This window comes from Pantherophis guttatus, chromosome 12 (assembly GCF_059756535.1).
Source record: "Pantherophis guttatus breed Tessera chromosome 12, ASM5975653v1, whole genome shotgun sequence".
NCBI lineage: Eukaryota > Metazoa > Chordata > Lepidosauria > Squamata > Colubridae > Pantherophis > Pantherophis guttatus.
The window spans coordinates 23,051,198-23,079,069 of NC_142074.1; the positions used below are offsets into that span (position 1 = coordinate 23,051,198).

General features: G+C 43.0%; 1 protein-coding gene across 1 annotated transcript in view; it reads right to left on the reverse strand.

Annotated features, from left to right (window-relative positions):
- The window catches only part of AFF2 (ALF transcription elongation factor 2), a 287,858-nt gene that overhangs the window by 73,713 nt on the left and 186,273 nt on the right, over window positions 1-27,872 (reverse strand). The window contains exon 8 of the mRNA XM_034438607.3: window positions 612-663. Coding sequence (XP_034294498.2) covers window positions 612-663 — 52 coding nt within the window. The remainder of the gene's footprint in view (window positions 1-611; window positions 664-27,872) is intronic.

Here is a 27,872-nt window from a genome sequence, read left to right on the forward strand (position 1 = left end):
AAATTATTGGGGTATTTTAATTTGTCTGGGCCAAATAATTTAATTTGATTTTATCGGGTTTTTAAATTTTGTGTATTTATGTATTTTATTGTTGGCTGTTCACCGCCCTGAGTCCTTCGGGAGTAGGGCGGTATACAAATCAAATAAACTAAAACTAAAAAAACTAAACTGAAGATACCCTGAGTTTTCCTACAGAAGGGTGCCATTGACTTTTGACAGTTATGTCGCAAGGAGCTCCTGGAGCCACGCACAAATAATCAGGTTGGCTATCTTTGTCTCTGAGACCACAGCTTGCCCATAAGTGCCATCGGAAATCCAAAACTGATGTCATAAAAGCTCCCAGGTAGGATGCCTTGGATGAGTTGCAAGAGGAACACAACATTAACCAGTGGGAGAAGTAAGTCACTTAGAAGGGCAAAGCGAACCAAGGGACTCTTGGATAATAGAAACTCCAGAAGGCCCACAATGAAGGGGAAAATGCGAAATTAAGTGTGTCTATTTTGGCAGAAATGACAATCTTAATAAGGGATAATTGTGGTAAATACCGATGTTAGGGAAGCTACATTTGAAAAGCAAAGGTTTGGAAGTTTGGGGTTTCTTAAAAAGCTTACCTGATCATTATCGTCTTCATCGCTGCTGAGTTTCAAGTCATCTTCAAGCATTCTTCGTAGGGAAAGAGAAAAAAAAAACAGGTTGCAAAGTTACGCAAGGTAGAACAAGCAACACCCCTCATTGCTGTTATAAAAAAGTAGGGTTATACTGACATGGCAACAACTGGAGAGACATCCCATCGACGTCAACCAACTGAAGAAAAATATTAAAATATCAAGGATGACGAATTAGGGAGAAAACAACCCTGTTGTAATTGGAGATATGGGTGCAAATATTCATCAAATATGCAATTTGTATCAGTATATCTATTTTTTGGAGATACCTCCATGAATTAAGATTTTTGGTTGGGTATTGGATCACTGAAGTCAACTTCCAATCAATTAGATGGTGGCATTCATATGGGTCACAACAACAGATCTCCAGTTCCTCAGTGTTAAACCTCCCTGGTTATTTGTGAAATGTGCATATAGTGCGTATAGTCAAGGCTATGGTTTTCCCAGTTGCAATGTATGGCTGTGAAAGTTGGACCACAAGAAAGCATCAAAGAATTCAGGCCTTTGAACTATAGTGCTGGAGAAGACTGCTCTGACTGCTCTTTAGAAGGCCAGATCCTGAAGATGAAATTCAAATATTTTGGCCACCTAATGAGAAGGAAGGACTCACTGGAGAAGAGTCCAATGCTGGGAAAGATGGAGGGCAAAAGAAGAATGGACGGCAGAGAATGAGGTGGCTGGATGGAGTCACTGAAGCAGTCGGCGTGAGCTTAAATGGACTCCAGAGGATGGTAGAAGACAGGAAGGCCTGGAGGAATGTTGTCCATGGGGGTCGTGATGGGTCGGAGACGACTTCTCAACCAACAACAACAACAAAGTCATTCCTTCTTTGGTGAGCTCTGTTGTTACGAGGCTCAGCTGCCCCAGAACATCAAGACCTGAAACAACTGAGTATTGACCTCCTAATCAATGAGATGCTTCTGTCAAATTTAAGCTTGTAAAGAGGAGCTGAGATGGGAGATCTCCTTTCCCCCCCTCCTTTCAAGACAAGACACCGTGAGGAAATATTAATTGTTCGCCCTTCTCGGATGCTGGGCCTGGAAAATCAGCTGCTCGAAACTCGCTTATCTAATTGCCATCTCGGTTTTGCTTCAGGGGGATCGGTCGCCTGTGAGGTTCATGGCAACAGATCACAGAACCACGGTTGACCCCTGATTGTTATCAGCGTGGTAGATTACACTCTTTTGCAAAGGCCAAGAGGCCTTCAAGAGTCAGTTACAAAAACAACATGTAATTCAAAGGCTACATCAGGATAACAATAAACACTAGTGCCATTCAAAACCCCTTCCTTCCTTCCTTCCTTCCTTCCTTCCTTCCTTCCTTCCTTCCTTCCTTCCTTCCTTCCTTCCTTCCTTCCTTCCTTTTTTCCTTCCTTTCTCCCTTTCCCCTTCCATTTCCCCCTTTCTCCCTCCTTCCTTCCTTCCTCCCTTCCTTTTCCTTTTCCCTTCTTTTCTTCCTCCCTTTCCCCTTCCCTTTCCCCCTCCCCTTTCTCTTTTTCCTTCCTTCCTTTCTTCTTTCCTTCCTTCCTTCTGCCCCCTCCCTCCCCCTTCCTCTTCCTTCCTTCCTACCTACCTTCTTCCCTCCTTTCCTTTTCCTTTTCCTTTTCCTTTTCCCTTCTTTCCTTCCTCCCTTTCCCCTTCCATTTCCCCCTTCCTTCTCCTTCTTCCTTTCTTCCTTCCGCCCCCTCCCCCTCCCTTCCTTTTCCTTTCCCCTTCCATTTCTCCCTCCCCTTTCCCTTTCCCTTTCCCTCTCCCCTTCCTTCCTTCCTTCCTTCCTTCCTTCCTTCCTTCCTTCCTTCCTTCCTTCCGCCCCCTTTTAATCATTACTCCCCCTTCCCTTCCCTCTTCTCCCTTCTCCTGCCCTCCCCTTCTCTCCCCTTTCCCCCTTATGCAAAAGACCAGCCTTTTTCAAAGGAAACCTTTAATGAATCTATTTGGGTTGCTAAAAATATAGAGATCTAAGAAAAGGAAATGATTAAAAAAAAAAAAAAAGGCCCTAAGGATTTTATTTCTTCATTCCATGCCCATTTTTATTCGTTTAACATACTAAACAGCCTTTCCTGACAAAGAAAAGATGGCCAATGGAAAGAAAGGAGGGGGGGGGAGAGAGAGAATACGGGATGATTAATTCAGCCGAGTTGAAGAAGAGCTGGTGGAAGAACTGTTCTTAAATTGGGCAAAGGCTTGTCAAACAGAACTGGCCCAAGAGTTATCCTGTCTGAAGAGCAGGAGGGGGTGGGCTGTGCTGGGGGTGGGGGGTGGGAGAACGGGGTGGGCTGTTGAAATAATAAAACTGACTGTTGAGTTTTCCTTGCCTATCCCTTTTTTTAAACTTCCTGAGCCAGCACTACTTAATCAAGAATGCAGCTCCTTCCTTCCTCTCTCTCTCTCCCTCTCTTTCTCTCTCTCTCTCTCTCTCTCTCTTCTGGCTCATTAATTTAACTAATCCAGAACTCAGCCAGAAGGCGGTGGCAGAGTCTGGTAACATTTGGAATAATTAAAAGGGAGCGGAATAAGATATTGATGGAATCCACTTTATTCTTGGACAAATTCGTGTGTGTGTGTGGAGTGGGGGCTGGAGGGGTTGAGATGCTATAACCAGAATTAATTTGTCAGAGAGGAAATGGGTACAATTATGGGCATTATTAAACGGCTGCTATTCGGTATAATAAGGGGCGTTGTGGCTCAGGGGCTAAGATGCTGAGCTTGTCGATCGAAAGGTCAGCAGTTCAGCGGTTCGAATCCCTAGTGCCGCTTAACGGGGTGAGCTCCCGTGACTTGTCCCGGCTTCTGCCAACCTAGCAGTTCGAAAGCACGTAAAAAATGCAAGTAGAAAAATAGGGACCATCTTTGGTGGGAACTGAACAGCGTTCTGTGCGCCTCTGGCGTTGAGTCATGCCAGCCACATGACCATGGAGACGTCTTTGGACAGTGCTGGTTCTTGGGCTTTGAAACGGAGATGGGCGCCACCCTTTAGAATCGGGAACGACTAACACATATGTGCGATGGGAGCCTTTACCTTTACCTTTTATTCAGTACAATAATATCACCAGATTTGGGGAAAGACCTTGAACTGCAGAGGTCTGGCATTCAGAAGAGGCAGTTTTATTTATTTAATTTATATCCTGTTTCAAGGCCGGTAGATAGTCTTTTCCTCCATCCATTTTTCTCCGGAACAACAGCCACAATTTATGAAAGAGATTAAAATTAGAGAGGAAAAAGAATGATTCCATTGTTTTATGAACTTCCATGGTTGATGGCCAGTCTAGTGAAGAGAAGGACCAGGGGAGACAGGATAGCATCTTCCAATATTTGAGGGGCTGCCATAGAGAAGAGGGGAAGGTGTCAAGGTATTTTCCAAAACACCCAAAGGCCAGACGAGGAATAATGGATGGAAATTGAACAAGGAGAGATTCAACCTAGAAATAAGGAGAAATTTCCTCACGGTGAGAGCAATCAACCCATGGAACAGACGTTGCCTTCAGAGGATGTGGTAGCTTCATCACGTCCCTACCAACTATGTTATTATTCTGTTATTATGTTAAGACAGAAAGGATAAATAGAAGCAAAGACTTCTGGGTTGTTGTTGTTGTTTTTGAAAATTTAGCTTCATGCTAGCACAACCTCCTCTCTCCCCGCCCTTCTACACAATCCAAATGAGGATACAATCCATGCATTCATGATGCCATCAGCCCAGCGTTTAAAACATTTGCTGGATATATTAAAGGAAAAGCGAAGGCAGGCAGCAAGGCTAAATGAAAAATGAAAACAAGCTGCTTTCTAAAGTGATCTCCGAGGATATTAAGAATTCACTTCATTTTCTATTCGTCTCTGACCTGGCCGACATAATTATTGAAAAATGCAGGTAGCTGTTTGTCTTGTCATCCATAACCAATGCATCAGATCCCTTGAAGGGGGCAACACCTTTCCCCTCTCTCCAAAGTCTAGGTTAGGAAGGACATTTTGCTCTCATGATTAGAGCGATGCCGTTTGTGTCCCCTGATTGTTGGCCACGTTCTCAATTTACACCCTCCCGTCTTCGGGCACGAAGGGCGTTCATCGATCGGAAAGGATTTGCTAAAAATTTGTTTTGTGTCAGCCTTGAATTTGTACCCTCTGGGCACGCCGAAGCTAGGGAAGGAGTGGAGCTCTCTTGGGAAGGGGGCTGAATCCAGAGGCTTGAAAAATCAAGAATTGGGTCTAATGGAAGAGATTTTAGGCTGGGAAGAGAGAGAAGGGGAGGGGAAGAGAGGGGAGGGGAGGGGAAAGGAGGGGAGAGAAGTGGAGAGAGAAGGGAAGGAAGAGAAGAGAAGAAGAGGAGAGAGGAGAGGAGAAGCAGAAAGGAAAGAGAAGATAAGAGGAGAAGGGAGGCGAGGGGAAGGGAGGGAAAGGCAAAAGGAAAGGGAAAAGGAGGGGAGAGGAGAAGTGGAGAGTGAAGAGAAAAAGAGGAGAGCGGAGCAGAGCGGAGGGGAAAGGAGCGGAGGGGAGGGGAGAGGAAGGGAGAGGAAAGGAGAGGAGAGGAGAGGAGAGGAAAGGAGAGGAGAGGGAGTTTTTCCTTCTGAAATAGTACCCCAACTTGTTAGTTATATTTCACAGACCTCTGACTAGTGCCTAAAGCAGTGGTGGATTGCTACCGGTTCACCCCAGTTTGAACGAACCGGTAGCGGTGGTGGTGGGAGGCTCCACCCACCTGCCCAGATGCTTCTACGAAGCGTCACACGTGCATGCGAGCGCGCGCGTGTGCCCACAAGTGAACCAATAGTGACAGGCTTTGAAACCTGCCCCTGGCCTAAAGCAATGTTTCTCAATCTCTGGAACTTTAAGATTCGTGGACTTCAGTTCCCAGAATTCCCCAGCCAATATTCTAGAACTTGTAGTCCAGACTGAGTGGGGAATTCTGGGAGCTGAAGTCCACGAATCTTAAAGTTCCAGAGATTGAGAAATCTCTTTGGGCCTAGAGAGCGAGGGTGGGACAGTGATTAGGGCACCAGGCTAGACACCAGGAGACTGTGAGTTCTAGTTCCACCTTGGGCATGAAGTCAGTTGGGTGACCTTGAGCCAATTCCTTTCTTTCAGCCCTAGGAAGGAGGCAATGCAAAACCACTTCTGAAAAACCTTGCCAAGAAAATGCCAGGGATTTACTCATGCAGTCTCGAGAAGTCACACGACAACAGTTAGTGCCTAATTACGAGCGGTGTGTTACTTCTTCCCTTTTGCAGAGCTAAGAATTTAACAGCCTGTTGGGTCACCTTAGCGCATGTATACTAAGCTGATATTCTGTGTGGAAAATTGACGCCTATTCTTCAGTTTTTCATTCCTTTCCAAAATTTCCAAGAATGGATTTTCGCCGATTTGAAATGAACTGACCCGCCCAACTTGTTAAGAAAATGCCTCCTTCTCAAAGAAAGTCCTTTTAATTATGCCTAACGTATGGGGGAACTATATTAAAATCAATCTAAATATAGGTTGCATCACAGAATGAGAGAACTCGGCAGTTGAAAGCTACCGCAAGGATTATCTAGTCATTAATGACTGAACATGTGCAACAATTGATGTGAATTAATCATGTTAATCGATTTAAATGTAATTAGTTGAACGGGTACGACTGGAATTTGTGTTATACAAAACAATCAACGGCAATTAAAGTTATTGTGAAAATAGATAATGTTTTCGATGAATACGGCTGCTATTAAAAATAATTATCAGTATCTATATATGTTTACCGTTTCCAACAACTATTTTCTACAAGAATTGCATAAAACTAGGGAAGGAGGGGAGATCTTAGCCTTGGGGTCTCAGAAGAAATGCAGAAGAATTCTGAGAAGATAGATTAGCCCTTTACAAAACATCAAATGTGAGAATATCAGCCAGATCAAAATTCATTTTCTCTCCTCACCCTTCTGCTTGATTATTATTCCTTCTTCTTTTATATTAATTATCTTATGGGGGGGGATAAATGTGATCCGTAAGAGAAACCAACACCCCCCCACCTCAAATGGTGTGTAGCACCGGCTCTTTGTGTACGGGAAAAGCAACCTACGCCTGAAATCCATCTCGGACGATTTGATATGAAAGACTGCCGATGCCCTTCTATTTACTTATTTATTTGCAAAGGGTTTTATTTCTCAGCCTCATTTTCAAGACAACAGTCTTCTGAAGAGCCTTTCCTACTTCCTTTTTTTGCATCCTTCTAGCAAAAAAAAAAAAGAGGTATTTCTTGGATTCACATTTGAGAGACTCGTTTGAAAGACTGGGTCCAGACAAGGCAAGCCAAGCCAATGAGCTTTCAAAAGTTGCAACAAACGTTCTTTAATCCTGCCCAGTTTCAGAAGACGGTGCTTTCTTTGGCCAATGGATTGGTGGTAGATCTTCTGTTGCTAAGAAACATTCCATTCTGTGTTGTCACACTCAATCTGCCTTAGCACCATATCAGTAATTAGTGTAATTACAGCGGGTGCCAGGAATGTAACCCCTGTGGTTATCTATTAGATACCTCACAACCAGAGTGCGCTTCATTACTCATTTCTCCATATCATCTCCCAGTTCCAAAAGGATTATGCAAAGTGAATTCTCCAAAACACACGTCTTGAATCTCGGTGGCCAATATTTCCCATCTTTCAAAAATAACTATTTTATTTTTAGTCTCTCACACACCCCAATCTCCAAGGAGTGCACATATGCAGTGGAATACAAAGTTCTCCTTTGGGTCTTCTGCAGGAGTGAAATCCAGCAGGTTCTAACAGGTTCTGGAGAACCGGTAGCGGAAATTTTGAGTAGTTCAGAGAACTGGCGAATGCCACCTCTGGCTGGCCCCAGAGTGGGGTGGGAGTGGGGATTTTGCAGTATCCTTCCCTTGGAGTGGGGTGGGAATGGAGATTTTGCAGTATCCTTCCCCCAGGAGTGGGGTGGGAATGGGGATTTTGCAGTATCCTTCCCCAAAACACACACAACTGAAATATTGTTGAGTAAGTCTGGCAGGACCTTGGAGAGCTCCAAAGTTCTCAACTCATTCCAATGTTCATGCTACTAGTGACAGGAAGTTTTGAGTTTTGAGTACTTCCGCCCAGTTATGGGCCTCATAGGTAAGTCAGTAGTTTCAGATTATTACACAGCTAATTTCACCTTTGTGTTCTGTCCCCCTATGCTACCGTCCAATGGTCTTTCCAGTTGGCTGAAAGGACATTCAAAAAATCAGCCAGGAGTCTGACCTTTCTCTCACCCACTTTCTTACTCCTTATATTATTTTTCTTTGTTTGTGAGTGTGTGGGAGAGAGGGAAAGGGAGAGAGAGGCGGGAGAGAGAAAAAGGAAGGGAGAGGGAGAGGGGGAGAGAGAGAGAGAGAGAGAGAAAGAGAGAGGGGGAGGGGGAGGGAGGGAGAGTAAGGAAGGAACAGGGAGAGGGAGAGGAGGAGAGAGAGCGAGAGAGAGAAAGGAAGGAACAGGGAGAGAGAGAGAGAGAAAGAGAGGGAGCGAGAGGGAGGGAGGGAGAGAAAGGAAGAAACAGGAAGAGGGAGAGGAGGAGAGAGGGAGAGAGAGAAAGGAAGGAACAGGGAGAGAGAGAAAGAGAGAGAGGGAGGGAGAGGGAGGAAGAGAAAGGAAGGAACAGGGAGAGGGAGAGGAGTAGAGGGAGAGAGAGAGAGAGAGAAAGGAAGAGGGACAGGGAGAGGGAGAAGGAGAGCAAGAAAGAGAGCAAGAAAGAGAGAAAGTTCTTGTGCTAAGAATGGCCAAATTGAATTTTGGATCAGCTGGTGAAGTCAATCTAAATATCGGATTTATTTATTTATTTATTTATTTATTTATTTATTTATTTATTTATTTACTTACTTACTTACTTATTTGTTTGTTTGTTTATTTACGACCCCAAGGCCAAGCCACAACATTGAAATTCAGCAGCCCCTTTAACACATGCTATAAAATAAATCTTCCTATAAAATTAGCAATTCATCGGAAGCCCGAAATGGCTCGCAGGTTCGTTCACTGCTTTAGTAAGCCACATCATGCCTTATTTAGGAACAGCATATACAAATATCATTGGAGCAGAAGCCCAATTTTCTTTAAAAAAAAAAGTTTGGGGCTACTTTGTCTAAGGAGGCGAGGCGAGACCCATCTGCGGTAAACAATGTTCGACGAGAAGTGGACCTCCGGATTTCGTTCGGTCAAAAAAAACATCATCCCGGTCATAACGGCTAATGGGAACAAATTTGATTAGATGTCCGCTGTCATTTCTATGATTCGAAGGCATTAGACTACATGCCGCGTTCTGCCTTGGTTTAATTTTGGCTTAGCTAGATGAGCGAAATCAAACATTGTGGTTTAATCAACAAATACGGCTTAACCAAGCCATCGCTTGGAGCCATGAACTGATTCCCTCCTGTCAATCTTTCTAAGATAAAGTTGACTTGGCATTCATCGCAAGAATTGCTAGAGAATGAGAAATAATTGCACAGGGAATACAATCCCCTACTTCTCCCTATGTAATGTGAAAATAAAATAAACATGCTTAAAGATAAATGAAAACATATTTCTTCGGCTTTTTAGGACATGGAGTTTTATCTGGAGCCTTGCTTTCTTTGGCAGACTCCATAAATGTAATACTGCCTGATAACCTGATTGAAAAATTAGATCCTATTGTTTTATAAGGGGTTCCAGGCTGTCTGAGTAAATTTTTACCCCTAAAAAAAGCCAACGAGGGCTTGAATTTCCCCCAGGCAGTTGAAACGTTTTTTATTTTATTTTATTTTTAGGAAAATGTCGTTGGCTACAGACTCAAGTTCGTTCTACTCAGAATCCAGCATTCTCGTCCCTGTTTTGAATTATGGGTCTGAAGAAAAATCACAGCCCTCTCTTAAATATGTCTAAGGATGTACAGTATTCAGCTCTTACGATACATTCTGCAAAAATTAAGATTTTAAAATCCGTCTTCCTCCAAGCCCATTTGGGTTGAGGTTCAGAATGGCACATCGTTCCCTACATCTTCTCCGTTTTGGTGAGCTAATGAAATATTTTGATACCTGCAGAATGGTATGATATGGCTATGCGTGCCACCTGTTTTGCACAGTATTTTTTCCCAGTTTATATTCTTAATTGAGTCCCTGAAGTGACTCATGGAGGATAAAGCTACTTATGGCCATTAGTGACGATGGCTGTACGTTGCCTCTAAAACCGAGGCTGTGACACACCTTGCGATATTCTGGGAATCACAACAGGGGAGAACACTGCACTCATCTCTGACGTGTGGACTTTCCACAGATAATCTGTTCTGGGAAAAGAAGGCTAAACTCAGGAGGCCACTTATAAAGTTCTTCTCTTCTCTTCTCTTCTCTTCTCTTCTCTTCTCTTCTCTTCTCTTCTCTTCTCTTCTCTTCTCTTCTCTTCTCTTCTCTTCTCTTCTCTTCTCTTCTCCTCTTCTCTTCTCTTCTCTTCTCTCCTCTTCTCTTCTCTTCTCTTCTCTTCTCCTCTCCTCTTCTCTTCTCTTCAGCTTGCCTTTTCAACCATTTTCCCCAACATAAGGTTCCAGGAATGGGTGTCCTCAAACCTTGGAAGAAAGCAGCCACGGAAACCCTATACTCTGCTTTCAGACTCAACAAGGTCTCCAAGAACTTTGAGACCTAAACAAGGAGCGGCTCAAAACGATTTGACATCAAGAAATTAAAAGACACTTGCTCCTGGGGAGGAAAAGCTATGGCAAATCTAGACAGCGTACTAAAAAGCAGAGACATCACCCTGCTAACAAAATGTGTATAGTCAAGGCGATGGTTTTCTCAGTTGCAATGGATGGCTGTGAAATTTGGACCATAAGAAAGGCTGAGCGCCAAAGAATGGAGGCCTTTGAACTCTGGTGCTGGAGAAGACTCCTGTGAGTCCCTTGGACTGCAAGACGATCAAACCGGTCAGTCCTAGAGGAGATCAACCCTGATTGCTCTTTAGAAGGCCAGATCCTGAAGAGGAAACTCAAATACTTTGGCCACCTGATGAGAAGGAAGGACTCATTGGAGAAGAGCCTCATGCTGGGAACAATGGACGAAAAAAGAAGAAGGGGACAGCAGAGAACGAGGTGGCTGGATGGAGTCACTGAAGCAGTCGGCATGAGCTTAAATGAACTCCAGAGGGTGGTAGAGGACAGGAAGGCCTGGAGGAAAGTTGTCCACAATGGGTCAGATATGACTTTGCAACTAACAACAACAATAAATGTTGCTCTGGTCTATTCTTTCTGGCAACTGAGCAAAAATAATAATAATAAATTTTGCAGTATTTTCAAATATTGCAGACACTTCCATCCACCTTGAACAGGGAAAACATAAATCGATGCCCCATCTTCCCAATCCAATAAATCATTTCCAGCTAGATTCATTGTTCTTCCTACAAGGATTTGAAGCCACCTTCGTTCCAGTGAAAAAACGGAGTCTCTTCTTTGTGTTTGTGGGTTGTTGTTTTTTTTTTTGCAAACAAAATAAAAGGTTGGCCTTTGGCACCAGGAGATCATTGTCTTTGTTTTTTCTTTTCTTTTAATCGATCCCCTATCAGGAATGGATTGCCTTGTATCTGTCACCGGAGCATTTATTTGACAGAGATAGCTACTATTGAGACCACAAGTCTTCCCCGCGAGCCATTTAACCTGACAGCTCCACAATAGTCACTTTCTATCCATAGAAAAATGGTGATTTAGTAGTGATGGGAATGTAATAGAATTGCCCGACCTGTCACTCAGCTTCCCATAAGTTCTCTTGGTAGAAAAAGTTCCTTCCACAAAGTGCCGAAAATGAAATATGAGACATGAACATAAGAGAATCGGAACATCAGAAGTCAACCTGAATCTTCTTGATCCACCAACAGCGTGGCCGTCTATTGCTACAACCAGGAGAGCTTTTTTTACTCAGTAGAAGAAAACAGAGCTAAACTCATCATATTCTGTCATATCTCAAGACCTAAAAGGGACACTTAACATAAAAAACGTCATCAAAAAAGCACAACAAAGAAGGTTGTTTCTGCACCAACTCAGGAAGCTCAAACTGCCCAAAGAGTTGCTGATAACAGTTCTACAGAGGAATTATTGAGTCTGTCATCTGCACCTCCATAACTGTCTGGTTTGGTTCTGCAACCCAACAAGACAGACACCGACTTCAGAGGATAATTAGAACTGCAGAAAAAACAATGGCTACCAACCTGCCTTCCATTGAGGACCTGTTTACTGCACGAGTCAAAAAGAGGGCTGGGAAAATATTTACAGACCCCTCGCATCCTGGACATAAACTGTTTCAACTCCTACCCTCAAAACGACGCTATAGAGCACTGCACACCAGAATAACTAGACACAAGGACAGTTTTTTCCCGAATGCCATCACCCTGCTAAATAAATAATTCCCTCAACACTGTCAAACTATTCACTAAGTCTGCACTACTATTAATCTTCTCATCGTTCCTATCACCCATCTCCTCCCATTTATGACTGTATGACTGTAACCTTGTTGCTGGTATCCTTACGATTTATATTGACTGTTTCCTAATATGATTTGATTGCTTATTTGTTCCCTATGACTATCATTAAGTGTTGTACCTTATGATTCTTGATGAATGTATCTTTTCCTTTATGTACACTGAGAGCAGATGCACCAAAGACCAATTCCTTGTGTGTCCAATCACACTTGGCCAATAAAGAATTCTATCCTATCCTATCCTATCCTATCCTATCCTATCCTATCCTATCCTATCCTATCCTATCCTATCCTATCCTATCCTATCCTATCCTATCCTATCCTATCCTATCCTATCCTATCCATCATTTAAATTCTATTCTATTCTATTCTATTCTATTCTATTCTATTCTATTCTATTCTATTCTATTCTATTCTATTCTATTCTATTCTATTCTATTCTATTCTATTCTATTCTAAATGGTGAGGTGGAGAACAGGGCATCTCCTTGTGGGTGACTGTTTCTCAAAAAAGTTATTATATTGATTGTTTTAAAGCAAAATTTAAAAATGGGAATATGACTAACTTGACTATGGGGATGTTGCGATGGTCGTATGTTTGAGGACTGGTCATAAGTCACCTTTTTTTCCAGGGCTGTTGTAACTTCTAACTAAATAAATGGCTGTACGTTGAGTTGTACAGATAGTCCTTGACTTGCAACAGCTCATTAATGACTGCTTAAAGTTACAACAGCCCTGAAAAAAATGACTTATGGGCATTTTTCACACTTACGACCGTTGCAGCATCCTTATCGTCACATGATCAAAATGCAGAGGCTTGGCAACTAACTCATATTTATGACGGTTTCAGTGTCCTGGGGTCATGTGATTCCCCTTTTGTGACCTTCTGGCAAGCCAAGAAAACGGGGAAAGCTGGGTTCACTTAACAACTGTGTTACTCACTTAGCAATTGCAATGATTCATTTAACATCCGTGGCAAGAAAGGTCGTAACACGGGGTAAAACTCATTTAAGAAACATCTCGCTGAGCAACATAAATTTTGGGCTCGATTGTGGTCGTAAATTGAGGGCTACCTGTATTGACAATGAGGACTAGGCACCCTCCCCTCCCAGATTTCTCTCCTCGCCGAAAATTCCCCAAACTTCCTCTTTTCCTTAGCTGGTTTTATTTTAGAAATTATGGCATTTCATGAACAGCTTATGTATTGTTTTGGGAAGAGGAGGCGAGCGTCTAATCTCGCCGCAGCTAACACAAAGCTTTATTTGATTTATTCAGCAATCTTTATAAATCTGCTTTTATGTTTTATTTGATTCCAGCCATTAGCCTATGCGAGGAAGTAATGCTAAAATATACATCATATCAGCATACCACATTAATCTACATAAATCTAACCTGCTCGGAGGCTGTTTCAGGTTAACTTCACAGCCCAGAAAAAAAAAGAGAGAGAGAGAGAAAGAGATGGAGAGATTACAGTAATTCTGTTTAGGAGGTTTCTTGGAAAGTCACTTTTTCCCCCTCCTGAGTCACTGGCAGGCATACAAATGTTCTCAGCTTAAAAAAATGTTATGTTTAAATTAACTGCATCATCATTAACATGGTTTTATGTTTTCAATTCCAGAACGAGAAATTGCATCTTACGCCGAGTATTTCCTCTGTTATGATTGATTTCAAGTTGGAGAATTGGAACGGGGAATTCATTTGGCACCGAGTGCGTGGCTGAGAACTGACTCCCTGGCAAATGTCGGGCGTCCCTTGGAACAGCAACAACGCAACAGCACTAATATGGAAAATTTAATTTCTCTTCGAGACGCTGAAGGAGACTCACTATCAAATCTGAAATACTGAAATACTGAAATACTGTTAACATAAACTTCTTTTCTTTTTTTTTCTTCCTCTAATCTGTAAGGAAAGTGGTGTCGGAAACTTCATTTGGAGTCTGTAACTCGGCTGTAATGTTTCTAGAAGTGGGAAGAATGATGAAATTCCTTCCTTCCTTCCTTCCTTCCTTCCTTCCTTCCTTCCTTCCTTCCTTCCTTCCCTCCCTCCCTCCCTCCCTCCCTCCTCTCCCCTCCCTCTGTCTCTCTTTTCACTCTCCTTCCTTCCTTCTCTCCCTCTGTTCCTTCCTTCCTTCCTTTCTTCCTTCCTTCCTTCCCTCCCTCTGTCTCTCTTTTCACTCTCCTTCCTTCCCTCCATCCCACCTCCCTCCTCCCTCTTTTTCTGTCTCTGTTCTCTCCTTCCTTCCTTCCTTCCTTCCTTCCTTCCTGAGGTTGTTGACATTTCTCCCGGCAATCTTAATTCCAATTTGTGATTCATCTAGCCCTGCCTTTCTCATGATGTGCTCTGCATATAACTCCAAACGTAAAATGTCCCATGTTTAAGCGAGGACTATCGGGAGGCTGAAGAATTGTTCAGGCTGCTTGATGGCACAGGCTACTACATTTCAACTAAGCTAAGCATTGAGTTTGCCACTTGGTGGCACATCGTGGATCACGATTTGGATCTGGAGAAGTTCCTAATAAAATCTGGGAAGTTTCCCTACCCATGTGTGTCTTCGATCTACTTCTGAATCAAAGTATTTGAGGAATTAGTTGGAACCAGAGGTGGGTTTCAGCAGGTTCTGACCAGTTCTGGAGAACCGGTAGTGGAAATTTTGCGTAGTTCGGAGAACTGGTAGTAAAAATTCTGAGTGGTCCTGCCCCCATCTATTCTCTGCCTCCAGAGTCCCATCTGATCAGGAGGAAATGGGGATCTTGCAGTAACTTTTCCCTGGAGTAGGGAGGGAATGGAGATTTTACAGTATCCTTCTCCTACCATGCCCACCAAGCCACGCCCATCAAGCCGTGTCACGCCCACCAAGCCACACCCACAGAACCCGTAGTAAAAATTTTTGAAACCCACTGCTGGTTGGAACCATTCATGGTTAAGGGTGATCTAGGAGGAGGGACAATGCCAGTGGTGGGTTGCCCCCGGTTTCGACCGGTTCACAAGAACCGGTAGTAAAACCGGCAGGAGGCCCCGCCCACTGCCCTGAATGTCATCATAGGCGATCTGCGCATCTGCAGAAGCTTCTTCTCACGATCCTCTTGCGAACCGGTAGTAAAGGTAAGTAGAACCCACCCCTGGACAATGCTATTGTGTAAGCAGGCTATAAACAATCGACTGCTCTCATTTGCACTTGCTAATTAAAAAATGGGTGGCGATTTGATCCTTTCCTTTATTTATTTATTTATTTTATTATTCATATTTCTATGCCGCCCACTCTCCAAGGACTCTGGGCGGCTTACACCAAAGACAGTATACTAAATAGCATATTGCCCCCCAACAATCTGGGGTCCTCATTTTACCCACCTCAAAAGGATGGAAGGCTGAGTAAACCTCGAGCCGGTGAGATTTGATCCGCTGATCTGCTGAACTAGCAGTCAGCTGAAGTAGCTGCAGTACTGCACTCTAACCACTACCTCGGCTCCTTTGGGGGGTGGGGGGAAATAGGCAGAAACTTTCAACCCGCCGATCTCTCCTTTGCACAAATCCAGAGAGAGTGAGGAGCGAGAGGAGGGGATAGAGTTATTGATCCAATAGATTCTAATAGCCCTTCAAGCTGTTCCCATCCATCATTTGAATGCATATTCAATGAGCTTTAATCGGCAAATTTGTCACATTTGGAAGCCATTATGCTTTAATGGATTTATTGTGTTTGTTTAGCGGTTGTTGTTGTTGTTGTTGTTTTTTAAAAAAATATGATGCATAGACTCTTGCCTTGCTGGCTGCATTTTCAGTCATTTGAATGGAGGCTCAAAATTGGAGCATAAGGCAAAATTACGGCGGGTGTGTAAACGACGTGGTCTCTGGTGCATTCCCAGCATTGTTTTTCAAACAAGCAAGAGCGCCATTCTAGAGAGCGGCAGCGGCTGTATAAATAATGACAACATTCGGGCGGGGATTGGATCTAATGTATATGAAACAGATGATGAAACAGAGTTGGAAGGGATTGTTTCCATCCATTATTTCTTTTCTGGCCTTCGGGTGCTTTGGAAAATAGCTTAACCCTTTCCTCCTCTCTGTGGCAGCCCCTCAAATATTGGAAGACTGCTATCCTGTCTCCCCTGGTCCTTCTCTTCCCTAGACTAGCCAGGCCCAGTTCCTGCAACCGTTCAATGTATGTTTTAGCCTCCGGTCCCCTAATCCTCCTGGTTGCTCTTCTCTGCACTCTTTCTAGAGTCTCAACATCTTTTTTATAGTGTGGTGACCAAAGTGAGCTGGCTTAAATGTAGATTTCCCAAACTGAAAAACTGATAAACTGGACTGAGACACCAGGCAACTGTTTATGATATTTCAAGAACGTTATGGTAACACTGTATTCGAGAATTGGTCTAGCAAATGTTTTGTATGCTCTGGTTAGTCGTGTAATATTACTGGAGAAGATTAGGTTTACAACTCTTAATGCCTTTTTGGCGATGTTGTTACAGTGGGCTTTGGCACTTAGATCATTAGAGATGAGTACTCCAAGGTCTTTGACAGAGTGAGGGTCATCTACAAGGTCTTGTTCACTCAGCTTGTATTTTGTGTTCTGATTCTTTTTTGCCAATGTGTAAAACAGAGCATTTGTTGTTATTGTTGTTATTATTTGTTATTATTATTATTCATTATGATCACCTCCAGAGAGAGCTGTCAGATTTTAGTTCCTGAATCTGAATGGTTTCTTTTCTTTCTTTGCAGGCCAAGCTATTTGATGCCATTTTCTCAAGCACCACTGTTCAGAGGCATTGATTTTTCTCCCGGTTTTCTGATGGTTCAGCTTTCGCAGTGGAAGCGAAGATACGGAGCATTAAATCGGAGGCTTTCTCTCTGTTGAGCAAACAGTCGGCTATTGAAAGAGATTGCCTAGTTCATAAAACACTTAGGGTTGGTTGTCAACAATGATCCTCAACAACTAGGTCAGTTGGAATCATGTACTACAACTTAGCATTTTCAGGCAAACAATTCGGAGCCTGACACCCAACAATCTCCGAATGCTTTCTGTGTCACTTCTGACCTTGCGCTCTAATCAGAGCCAAGTGATGGGATTAAACACCATTTCTATTTATCCACACAGCTCACAGCGTAGAAGACTATCACACTGCAGGAATTAAAACAGCAGCTAGATTCAGTGGCCCGATTCTACTTAGATTGGCAGTTGACTTTACTCAATGGTGGCAACCATACTCTTACTTGGTAACTTCTATACAAGTCTTGGTTGACAAAATCAGAAAGGAAGAGGGATAAGCTGCCTCTGAAAGCTGAAGGAAATCATCAAAACCATAAAAAAGTGAAAGTTAGAATATTTTGGGACATGTGATGCGACACCCAGAAAAATACGGCATCCTTCACATAATCCTCCAAGGAAAGATGGAAGGCAAACGAGGTCCAGGCATAAGGAGAACATCATGGCTTCAAAATCTAAGGGACTGGTTTGGACAAAATTCAACAGCACTTTTTCGTGCGGCTGTTGATAAAAATAGGATCGCCTTCATGATTGCCAACATCCGATGATGGATATGGCACAAGACTTGATTATTTTCCCCACAACAACCCTGTGAGGTAAGTTCGGTGGAGAGTGACTAGATGAAAATCAACCTGGGAGCTTCCATAGTTGGGTGTGAACCTGGGTCTACCCACTTCTAGTCCAACAGCTCTTGGCCTGGAACTCACTCATCTGCATTCGCTTTTCCGATCTGAAGGCCGCAAATGATGAGATGAGAGTCTAGAACGGTGATATTCAAAGGGAACTAATAAAAGTATTTCTGTTTCTTTCTAAAGCTTCAAATGCCTCATTGGATGCCTTTAACTCAGTGGTGGGTTTCAATTTTTTTTACTACCGGTTCTGTGGGTGTGGCTTGGTGGGCGTGGCATGGCTTTGGTGGGCGTGGCATGGCTTTGGTGGGCGTGGCAAGGGAAGGATACTGTAAAATCTCCATTCCCTCCCCAATCCAGAGGAAGGTTACTGCAAAATCCCCATTTCCTCCCTATCAGCTGGGACTTGGGAGGCAGAGAATAGATGAGGGCGGGACCAGTCAGAATTTTTACTACTGGTTCTCCGAACTACTCAAAATTTCCACTACCGGTTCTCTAGAACTGGTCAGAACCTGCTGAAATGCACCTCTGCTTGATCTGCCTATAGATGAATTATTATAAAGGGAATGGGCTTAAGTCTATTATCTAGAACTGTGATGGTGAACCTATGGCATACATGCTGGAAGTGGCACGCAGAGCTATCTCTCCGGGCACGCGAGCCATTGCCCGTTGCTCTTCCGGTTCCGGCACTCACACCAGCTGGTCTTCACATGTGTAGGAGTGCTGGAAACTGGAAGAGCAACAGCCTGGCGTGTATGTGCATTCCGGGAAGATGATCTTTGTGTGCACATGGATGCCAGAAACTGGAAGGCCTCGTGGCCGGTGCACATGTATGCGCTGGAAACCAGAAGATCATCTTCCCAGTACACTGGGTGGCTGCTCTTCTGGTTTCCAGCACACATGTGCACTCCCGTTTTGGCACTCGGTGCTGAAAAGGTTCACGAACACTAATCTAGAAGGACTCTTTACCCATCTAAATAAGGATATCACCAACAGGTTGATCTCAACTCAACTCTGGATGATTTCATAGTCCCATCCACACAGTATAGAAGTAGATTATTTTGATCTTCTGGCCCTTCTTAGCTTCTGAATCCAATAAAGATCAACCTATTGAGCAATCTCCAAAGACAACCTTAGCTGTCAACTTAAGATCTGCCCCTTTTGAGAATCACTTACTTTTAGAATAGTGTCATTCTTGGTCATCTTCCAGATTCCCTCTCTCTCTTTAAATCACCCAGACAGCTCCTCCTCCAGCTGATGACATCATAATAATGTCAATAGTTGGCAAACTACAGAAGACTGTCTGTTTTTCAGATAGTTATGGTCTGTCTTCCCAGAAGATGGAGCTCATTTGGAGATTCCACTCCTCAAAACATGGGGACCAAGCCAGTGATGAAACTCAACATTTTTTACTACCCGTTCTGTGGGCGTGGCGTGGTGGGCGTGGTGTGGCTTGGTGGGCAGGGCAGGGGAAGGATACTGCAAAATCCCCATTCCCTCCCCACTCTGGAGCCAGCCAGAGGTGGTATTTGCCGGTTCTCCAAACTACTAAAAATTTCCGCTACTGGTTCTCCAGAACCTGCTGAATTTCACTGCTGGACCAAGCTATAAGTATCACATTGTGCAGATGAAGTCTGTAGGGATGTCAATGGTTTGCCATTAAAAGCTGGTTTAAAAAAAATAATGCTAAGAACATTTCCTTTTGAAGACAACTCAAGCTGTACCAAAATCACAGAATTTCCCTGAAATCTTCTATCTTGAAAGAAACATCTAAAGCGAATTTGTACCCAAATTTGTTCGGAGAATTTGTCTCCGAATTTGTTAATCAAGTAGAAATGGACCTACAAATCTAACCTATGACAGGAGGGGTCAAGACTGATTTTTCAGAAGCTCCTCAGAGTTCTTGGATCCTACTCAGAGATGTTAGACCTGAAACTAGAACCTTCTGCACACAAAGTAAGTGTACTTTCATGCGTCTGCGGTGAGCCATTAACCAAGATCTCTGTGTGCAGAATCTCAGTTTCTCAGCTAGATCCCAATGGTTGTCTCCTTCCAGTTGTGGCATCCTGGTTATTCTGTAACCTATTTGTGGAAGCTCACTTGAGATTCTACTGAGACTAAGATCTCCTAATGAAATTCCCTAGGATGGGACCCTATACCAAACCTTCTTTCACTGATCTTTCAATTTAATGTTGGACCACGAAACTTGCAAGAGAAATATACAGTAGTGGCCAAAATTGTGGAAACCTTCTGGGAAAAGTGTATTTTTGAGGTTTGATGGCTAATAACACCCCTTTTTTGGAGGGGAGTTTCAAGATAATCCTATTCCACTGCTGGAATGGCCTGGGAATAGCCCAGACCTTCACCCAATTGAAAATCTATGGAGCAGACTAAAGAAACTGGTTAGTCAGAAGCGACCCAGCAATAAAAACCAGTTAATAGAAGCCATCATTCAATCTTGGTTTCACATTAGAACAGCTGCAGAATTAAAAGACTTGGTTCACTCCATGGCAAGATGTTGTAAGGCCATAATTCATGCTAAAGGTTACCCAACTAAGCATTAACTGACATGGTGATAATTTTTGTATGTCTCATTTTTTCTATGTGTTTCACTTTTCTTCTTTACACTGTAACTGCTATTCTAATAGCAAATCCTTCATAAAAGTTATTGCATTACATTCTTGATTAAATTATCTTTCCATTGATATCAGTGGTGAAATCCAATTTTTTTTACTACCGGTTCTGTGGGCATGGCTTGGTGGGCGTGATGTAGCTTGGTGGGCACGGCTTGGTAGGTGTGGCAGGGGAAGGATACTGCAAAATCTCCATTCCCACCCCACTCTGGGGCCAGCCAGAGGTGGTATTTGCTGGTTCTCTGAACTACTCAAAATTTCCGCTACCGGTTCTCCAGAACCTGTCAGAACCTGCTGGATTTCACCCCTGATTGATATATAATTTTATGGTACTACTCCAAAAAAAGTGGTGTTACCAGCTAGTTTTAGAAAATACACTTTTCCCAAAAGGGTTCCCCAATTTTGGCCACTACTGTATCTTATGGGACTTAGATCTTTCCTCAATTGTACTCTCTAGTGAGTTCTATCCTGGGTTTCTTCAAACATTTGCACTACTGGAGAATGGGCTGATCATGTGAAGACTTGATTCAATCCAACTAGGTCCTAATGCGGAGATCTAGAGCCATACATCAGAATTGAACAACTAGGGGCCTCAGATGCATTAAACCACATTTGCTGCACGTGAAATCCAATCACATTTCGGCCCTGCCTTCATCTTGTTTAGATTTGGAAGGCAACCCCCTCTACACGCTTCAAAGACGAAAAATGGTCCTTCAGATTTCTCTAACCTGCATGACGTAATGCAACCACACTTTCAATAAATGTTAACTCTCGAGCCATGTTTCCGTTGTTCAGCTTTGTTGCTTTCACCTCACCGAGTCTTTATTTATTTATTTATTTTTGGAATCCCTTAAATTGAGCTTGGGGCTGATTTGAATTTCATGCTACAGAACTCGTTCTTTCTGTTTGGAACCACAGCCGTTTTCATTTAAAAGCTAACCTAACCGAGATATAATCTTCTTTTGTTCTTTCCTTTCTTCCTTTCTTCTTCCTTTTTCCTTTTTCCCCGCTCTGTCTCTCTTTTTTTTCTTCTTTTCAAAGTAACGGAGGAAAGCAGATTATTTCAATTAAGAATCTGTCTGTGACAATTGTAAGCAATGTTTCTTCAGAGTTTGGAGCTGTAATTGTGGTTTTATATTTCTTTCCCGGCACAGTGTCAGAACTTCATTTTCAAGGCATTATTGCCGAGGTAGCTTTTTAGCATTTTGAGCTGGTATTAAAAACCAAGGTAATAAGGAGCATCCGTTCCTCTTTAATATTAGAACAAAGGCCCCTCTAGACACAATTAAGATATCCGGTACGTTAAAAGAACCGATTAAAAAATTCCAGAAGATTCTCTAATATTTGATTTGGATAGACCAAGCATGGGTATACATACATACAAAAAAGGGGCATAAGTTAAACATGAGTGTGATTTAATCATGCCAAGTGTAGTTAGATATGAAAGAAAGTGAAGCCATGCATTATTTCTCTCTCTCTAGGAATTTTTTTCCCCTCTTCCTTTAACTCCTTTCTCTCTTCCACATTCTGTCCAGGAAGTAAGTTTGAAATCGGATGAATGGGAAGGGTTTGATCGAAGTTTATATCAACTAAGATTGTGCCATGCTTCAGATTCAAGGGCTAAAAAGAACGAGGATCACATATGGAGCATACTTTAGCAACTTCTCAAATCAAATCAAAAGAGCCTTGGTAGTACAGTGGTCTAAGGCACCCTGTTATTAAGCTGGTTGTTACGACCAGCTGCCTGCCATTACTGCAGGTTCGAATCTCGCCAAGGCTCAAGGTTGACTCAGCCTTCCATCCTTTCTAAGGTAGGTAAATTGAGGTCCCAGTTGTGGGGGCAATAAGCTGACTTTGTATAAATATACAAAAGGATGAAGGCTATTGCTGAGCACATTGTAAGCCGCCTTATGTCACAATTATGAAAAGCAGGGACTTAACCTTGAGAAAAGCTCCCCTAACATCTCACATTCCATAAGAGAATTCCCAGGACTTCATACAGATCGAAGTGCAAAAACATTTATAATTTTCCAGTTGACCATCTTGACTAATTCTCCAGCCAGTTGGCCTTCAGATACCTCAATTCCTTTTAGTATCTAACCATGGAGTCAGTTGGGGAATTCTGTCAGCCCTTCCAGGTAAATCAGACAGGAAACATGACCAGATGAGCTAATTTTACTTTGTTGTTAAGCTTACATGAACAGAATTTTTGCAGGCCTAAAAATACAGTTCATCTGCCATCACTTTTAACAGCCTGATATGTTAGGACAGAGCCTTCTTAAATTTCTTTCTTTGCCTGTTATGTATTTGTGGGCTCCTTCTACCTTTATTGGAAAGGAACATGGTGACTCAATGGCTAAGATGCTGAGCTTGTCGATCGAAAGGTTGGCAGTTCAGCGGTTCGAATCCCTAGCGCCGTGTAATGGAGTGAGCTCCCGTTACTTGTCCCAGCTTCTGCTAACCTAGCAAATGCAAGTAGAAAAATAGGAGCCACCTTTGTTGGGAAGGTAACAGCGTTCCGTGTGCACCTTTGGTGTTTACTCATGCCGGCCACATGACCACGGAGACATCTTTGGACAGTGCTGGCTCTTCGGCATTGAAACGGAGATAACCACTGCCTCCTAGAGTTGGGAACGACTAGAACATATGTGCGATAGGAACCTTTACCTTTTTAAAAGAAGAGCTAACAACCTGTTATGCAGTATCACTTCCCCTGATCCTTCAAGGGGATTCCCACATACAAATATATCTTCAAATAGGGAGCCTCTTGATCTGCTAACGGTATGAATTGTTTTGGGGTGATATATCATAAAATTGGACTGTATATGTGTTCTCTCAACTGGATCTCTTTTTCTCGCCCCATTTAACACACTGCTCAGGCCAGAGATATAAATTATTCAGGACTTGGTTGTTAACATATAACCGAATTAACCCCCCCTCCTCTTGTCACAGAATCTTTTAACGTAATTTATAAACATCCCGAGAGCAGGCCATTTATTAGGTGAGGCTAGCAAATATTTTATTTTGATGGGAAAGTTTAAAAGCAAGTGAGCCACTAAATAATGAAAACAAATTAAGAGGCTCATTTGGAAATTAGTTTGAGGAATGGCTTCATCTGCCAAGGCACAATGATCTTAATTATTTGTCTTCAATAAATGTTGCCTAAGCTGCTTATTAATATTATACTTGCATTGGTGAACTTATTCTGGGCAATGGGTGTATATTTATGAAGTGGGAATATATCTTTCGGGATCTCTCCATCTCTGAAGAGACAACCTCTGGAGATACATAGCTACTGTCCTCGGCAGCCATTTTAACAGATATAACAGAGTTGGAAGGGATCTTGGAGGCCTTCTAGTCCAACCCCCAAAGCCTATGCCCTTTCAAACAAATGATTGTCCAATCTCTTCTTAAAAGCCTCCAGTGATGAGCAGCCACCGCTTCTGAAGGCAAGTTGTTCCCCTGATTAATTGTTCTGTCAGGAAAGTTCTTCTTAGGTTGGTTCTCTCCTTGATTTTCCTCAAAACTCCTTCGTGAGGGCATCCTCTTTCCTCACGGGAACCCAACACATCCAGGATTAAGACACCAAAACTGTGGGGATTTCATACACTGTAAAATATCTGGTCCGATAGGCGGCCTTGAGAATAAATTTCAAGAAAACAGAAGTACGTGAGGACAGTCGCGCAGGGGACTTCAGCCGACGGATTCTTCTTCAGGTGTGGTTTCATATTTCCACATTTTTTTTCCCCCGCTAAAACCCAATCAAATAAATCACCACATGAAAAGCAGGTTTTTACAGCGTCCCTCTTTACATATTACATACAGCGTCCTCCTTTACATATTGGCAAATTCTCTTGTTAGCTTTGAAAACGAGAGGTAGACTATGAACAGCTTCCAACGGCATCGTTCAGATCCTAACGCCAGGAGACTCCAACTCCGAATCTCTCATAAAACTGCTTTAATAACGATAATACATCTCTAATAAAAAAAAAAATGAGAGAGAGAGAGAGAGAGAGAGAGAGAGAGAGAGAGAGAGAGAGAGAGAGAGGGAGAGAGATTTTGTATTCCTTTGGTTATTTCTGGTGACAAACAGCACGGAGGCAAGTAAGAAGAAAAAGTTTGATGCTCAGAGGTTTAAAAGGGAATTTAAATGCCACTCCTGGCTACATTCGCCTTGTTTAATGTTCCTTGTTAACTTTCAGGCTACATTTTGCTTTGAATGTTCAGAATGGCGTTATTGATTGGTTTGTCACATAATCCAGTATGAAAAGCGCAGAGTGAAAAACCCTCTTGATGCCTCCTGATGGCTTTTCAGAAGGAGATCCTGTCAAAGCATTTGAAAGAATGAATTACCTTTAATTCGACTCATAAAGACACTGCCGATTTTTATTGTTGTTGTGGCTGTTTTGGTGGCTTTGTTTTACTTTCAGGGCTCCCAAATGATCCGTTCTGACGTGGTGAAGGAGCTCCACAATGAAATGATGACATCTCCTTCAAGCGCGGCCTTCAAGATCTTGAAGTGTGTTTCCATTTTCCAACAGGCTTCCCACAAGTATACTCAATCTTCAAGGTTGAGAATCTAGTGCCAGTTATTGCTGAAAGCTGATAATGGCCAACGGTTTTCTTTTATTTGAATGTTTGAAAGATTGATGAAAGCATCCTCTTAATAAGGGCTTCTTGTAGGGTTGATAATGGCGAATCCTGATCAAGATGGTTGAAATAGATCTGATATGGGGGAAATGCTCCCGGTTCGGACCGGGACCTAAAATCTTCTCCTTCTCCTTCTTTTTGTTTCTCTTTCTTTCTCTTTCTCTCTCCTCCTTCTCCTCTTTCTCTTTCTTTCTCTTTCTCTAACCTCCTTCTCCTTCTCTTTCTTTCTCTTTCTCTCTCCTCCTCCTTCTCCTCCTTTTCCTCCTCTTTCTTTCTCTTTCTCTCTCCTCCTTCTCCTTCTCTTTCTCTTTCTCTTTCCTCCTTCTCCTTCTCCTTCTCCTCCTCCTCCCCAAATTTTCTAAACTAAGGAAGAATGGAGGATGCCTAGCAAACAAATGGGATTTTATGAGTACAGCACTGAGCAGTAACTTTCCATCACACCATCCAGATGTTAGGCAGCTACATAGGCCAGTCACATCCATCAAAGTCATATCAACACAGCTCCCAATAAGCTGGGCAGCTGAATTGAACAAGGCATGGTTTCTAAACTCGATGCATTCAATTCCTCAGCAGAGGTTTTCTGAAAATGCCCAAACAATTCATCACCAGAATAAAGAGAAGTAAAAAAAAAAAAAAAGATCTTTCTTGGATGCTGGAAATAAGAACAGGTCTATATTTTAGCTTTGGCTACCTAAATCTTGTGGGGAAGGGTGGCTCAGTGGATAAGATGCTGAGCTTGTCGATCGAAAGGTCGGCAGTTCAGCGGTTCGAATCCCTAGTGCCGCGTAATGGGGTGAGCTCCCGTGACTTGTCCCAGTTTCTGCCAACCTAGCAGTTCGAAAGCAGGTAAAAAATGCAAGTAGAAAAATAGGGACCATCTTTGGTGGGAAGGTAACAGTGTTCCGTGCGCCTTTGGTGTTGAGTCATGCCGGCCACATGACCATGGAGACGTCTTAGGACAGTGCTGGCTCTTCGGCTTAGAAACGGAGATGAGCACCGCCCCCTAGAGTCAGGAACAACTAGCACATATGTGCGAGGGGAACCTTTACCTTTACCTAAATCTTGTGCTATATGTTAAGATTATATTCTTACTTAAATTGGTGGGTGGGTGTGGGATGCCAACTGCTGTGAAATTTACTACCTGGAGGCACCAAGGTGCCAAGCCCATTAAATAAAATAACTATCCATAACTCTCTGCGAAGCAACGCCATGTGTTTCTTTGTGACACGGCATCACGGTTCAACAGTGAAAGTCAGGAAGACACCTTGAATCCCCGGCCGACCTCCCCTTCAAGACGGTTATCCTTCCTCACCCCACTGCAAATCAGTATTCTTTTTGTAAAACACGGCAAAATAGAAATGACAGGGAGTGCTTTATTTCCTTCTTGTTGACTGCTAGTCTGCCTATCCAAAAACATTAACACAAATGGATCGAGTCTGTCTGCTCAAGCCCACAATCCCAGAACATCCCCATCGCCAGAAGCAAAAGATGATTGACATTCTAAGTCTATGCTTTGGGTTCCCTTGACATGCCGGGGAATTCTCCAATACAAGGCAGTTTTAAGACAGGTAACAACGAGAAGGAAGGAATCAGACTTCTGCCCTCAGGCAGACCCAGTAGGCCGAAAAGGGAGAAAAATAATAAAAGTCTGGTAAGCTACAGAAATTGTGAAGAGATGGAATCACAGTCCTGTCACAGGATTCTTAAGTTGCAGCAAGATTCGGTCTTTCTTTCACCAAACACCTGAATCTTTTTGGTCCAGGATTGTCCTGCCATCCATCGGTGCTATCCAACTGCTGGGAGTTCATAGGGGTTTGGGAGAACCTCTAGCTAAGATTCTGTGCAGTTTGGAGAACCCCCAAATTCCACTCCTGGATGGCCCCGCCCCTCCCAGGAGTCCCCACGCGGCCCGTTTTGGATGCAGGTAAGTGCAGGATGCGCGTGGAGGCTTGGGGAGGGCAAAAAATGGGCCTACCAGACATTCGGGAAGGCCAAAACGGGCTGGTTTCCAGCCTCCAGATGGCCTTCGGAGTCTGGGGAGGCCATTTTCACCCTCCCGGAGGCTCGAGGATAGCCTCCGGAGCCCGGGGAGGGCAAAAATGCTCCCGTGCCATGGTGCAGGAGACTGACTAGGCCACACCCACCATGGCCACGCCCACCCAGCAACCGGGCAAAGAACCCCTTGCTAAAATTTTTGAAGCCCACCTCTGGTGCTGTCTACAAGGACTTTTGTGCTATAGCTCATATCAACTATTCAGGGACTGCCCAACAGGTTGGTCTCAAAAGCCATAAAGTTCTTCATTTTCCCAGCAAGATTCAGCCTAACGAACCAAACCAACTGCTTTAAACTTGATTGTAAAAACAAAAAATAAAAATGTTTTTTGTAATAAGAGTTGTCCAAAATCTGGAATCTTATCTGATTCAGTTGTTTCAGCTACTCACTTTCATAGTTTTATTTCCAACTTAACTTCTGTAGACCTCATCCTATATTTTAAGTCCTGGGGGAGGGACGCTGTTAAGTGTACTGATGTGCCAATCATTAATGTGTCACATTTTAGGGTTTTTTTTCCTTTTCTTCATTCGAATTTGTAATTTTTCTTTGATAAATAGATAAATAAAATTTAAAAAATTAGTCCCTCCCTTCCCTTTTTTTAAAAAATTTGATTTATATGCCGCTCTTCTCCGGAGACTCAGGGCGGCTTACAATGAGTTAAGCAATAGCCTTCATACTTTTGTATATTTTATACAAAGTCAGCTTATTGCCCCCACGAAAGGATGGAAGGCTGAGTCGACCTTGATCCTGATGAGAATTGAACTCGCAGTAATTGCAGGCAGCTGGATGTTAAATGCTGCCTTAGGAGGCATTAGCCTCCTACGCCACTCAG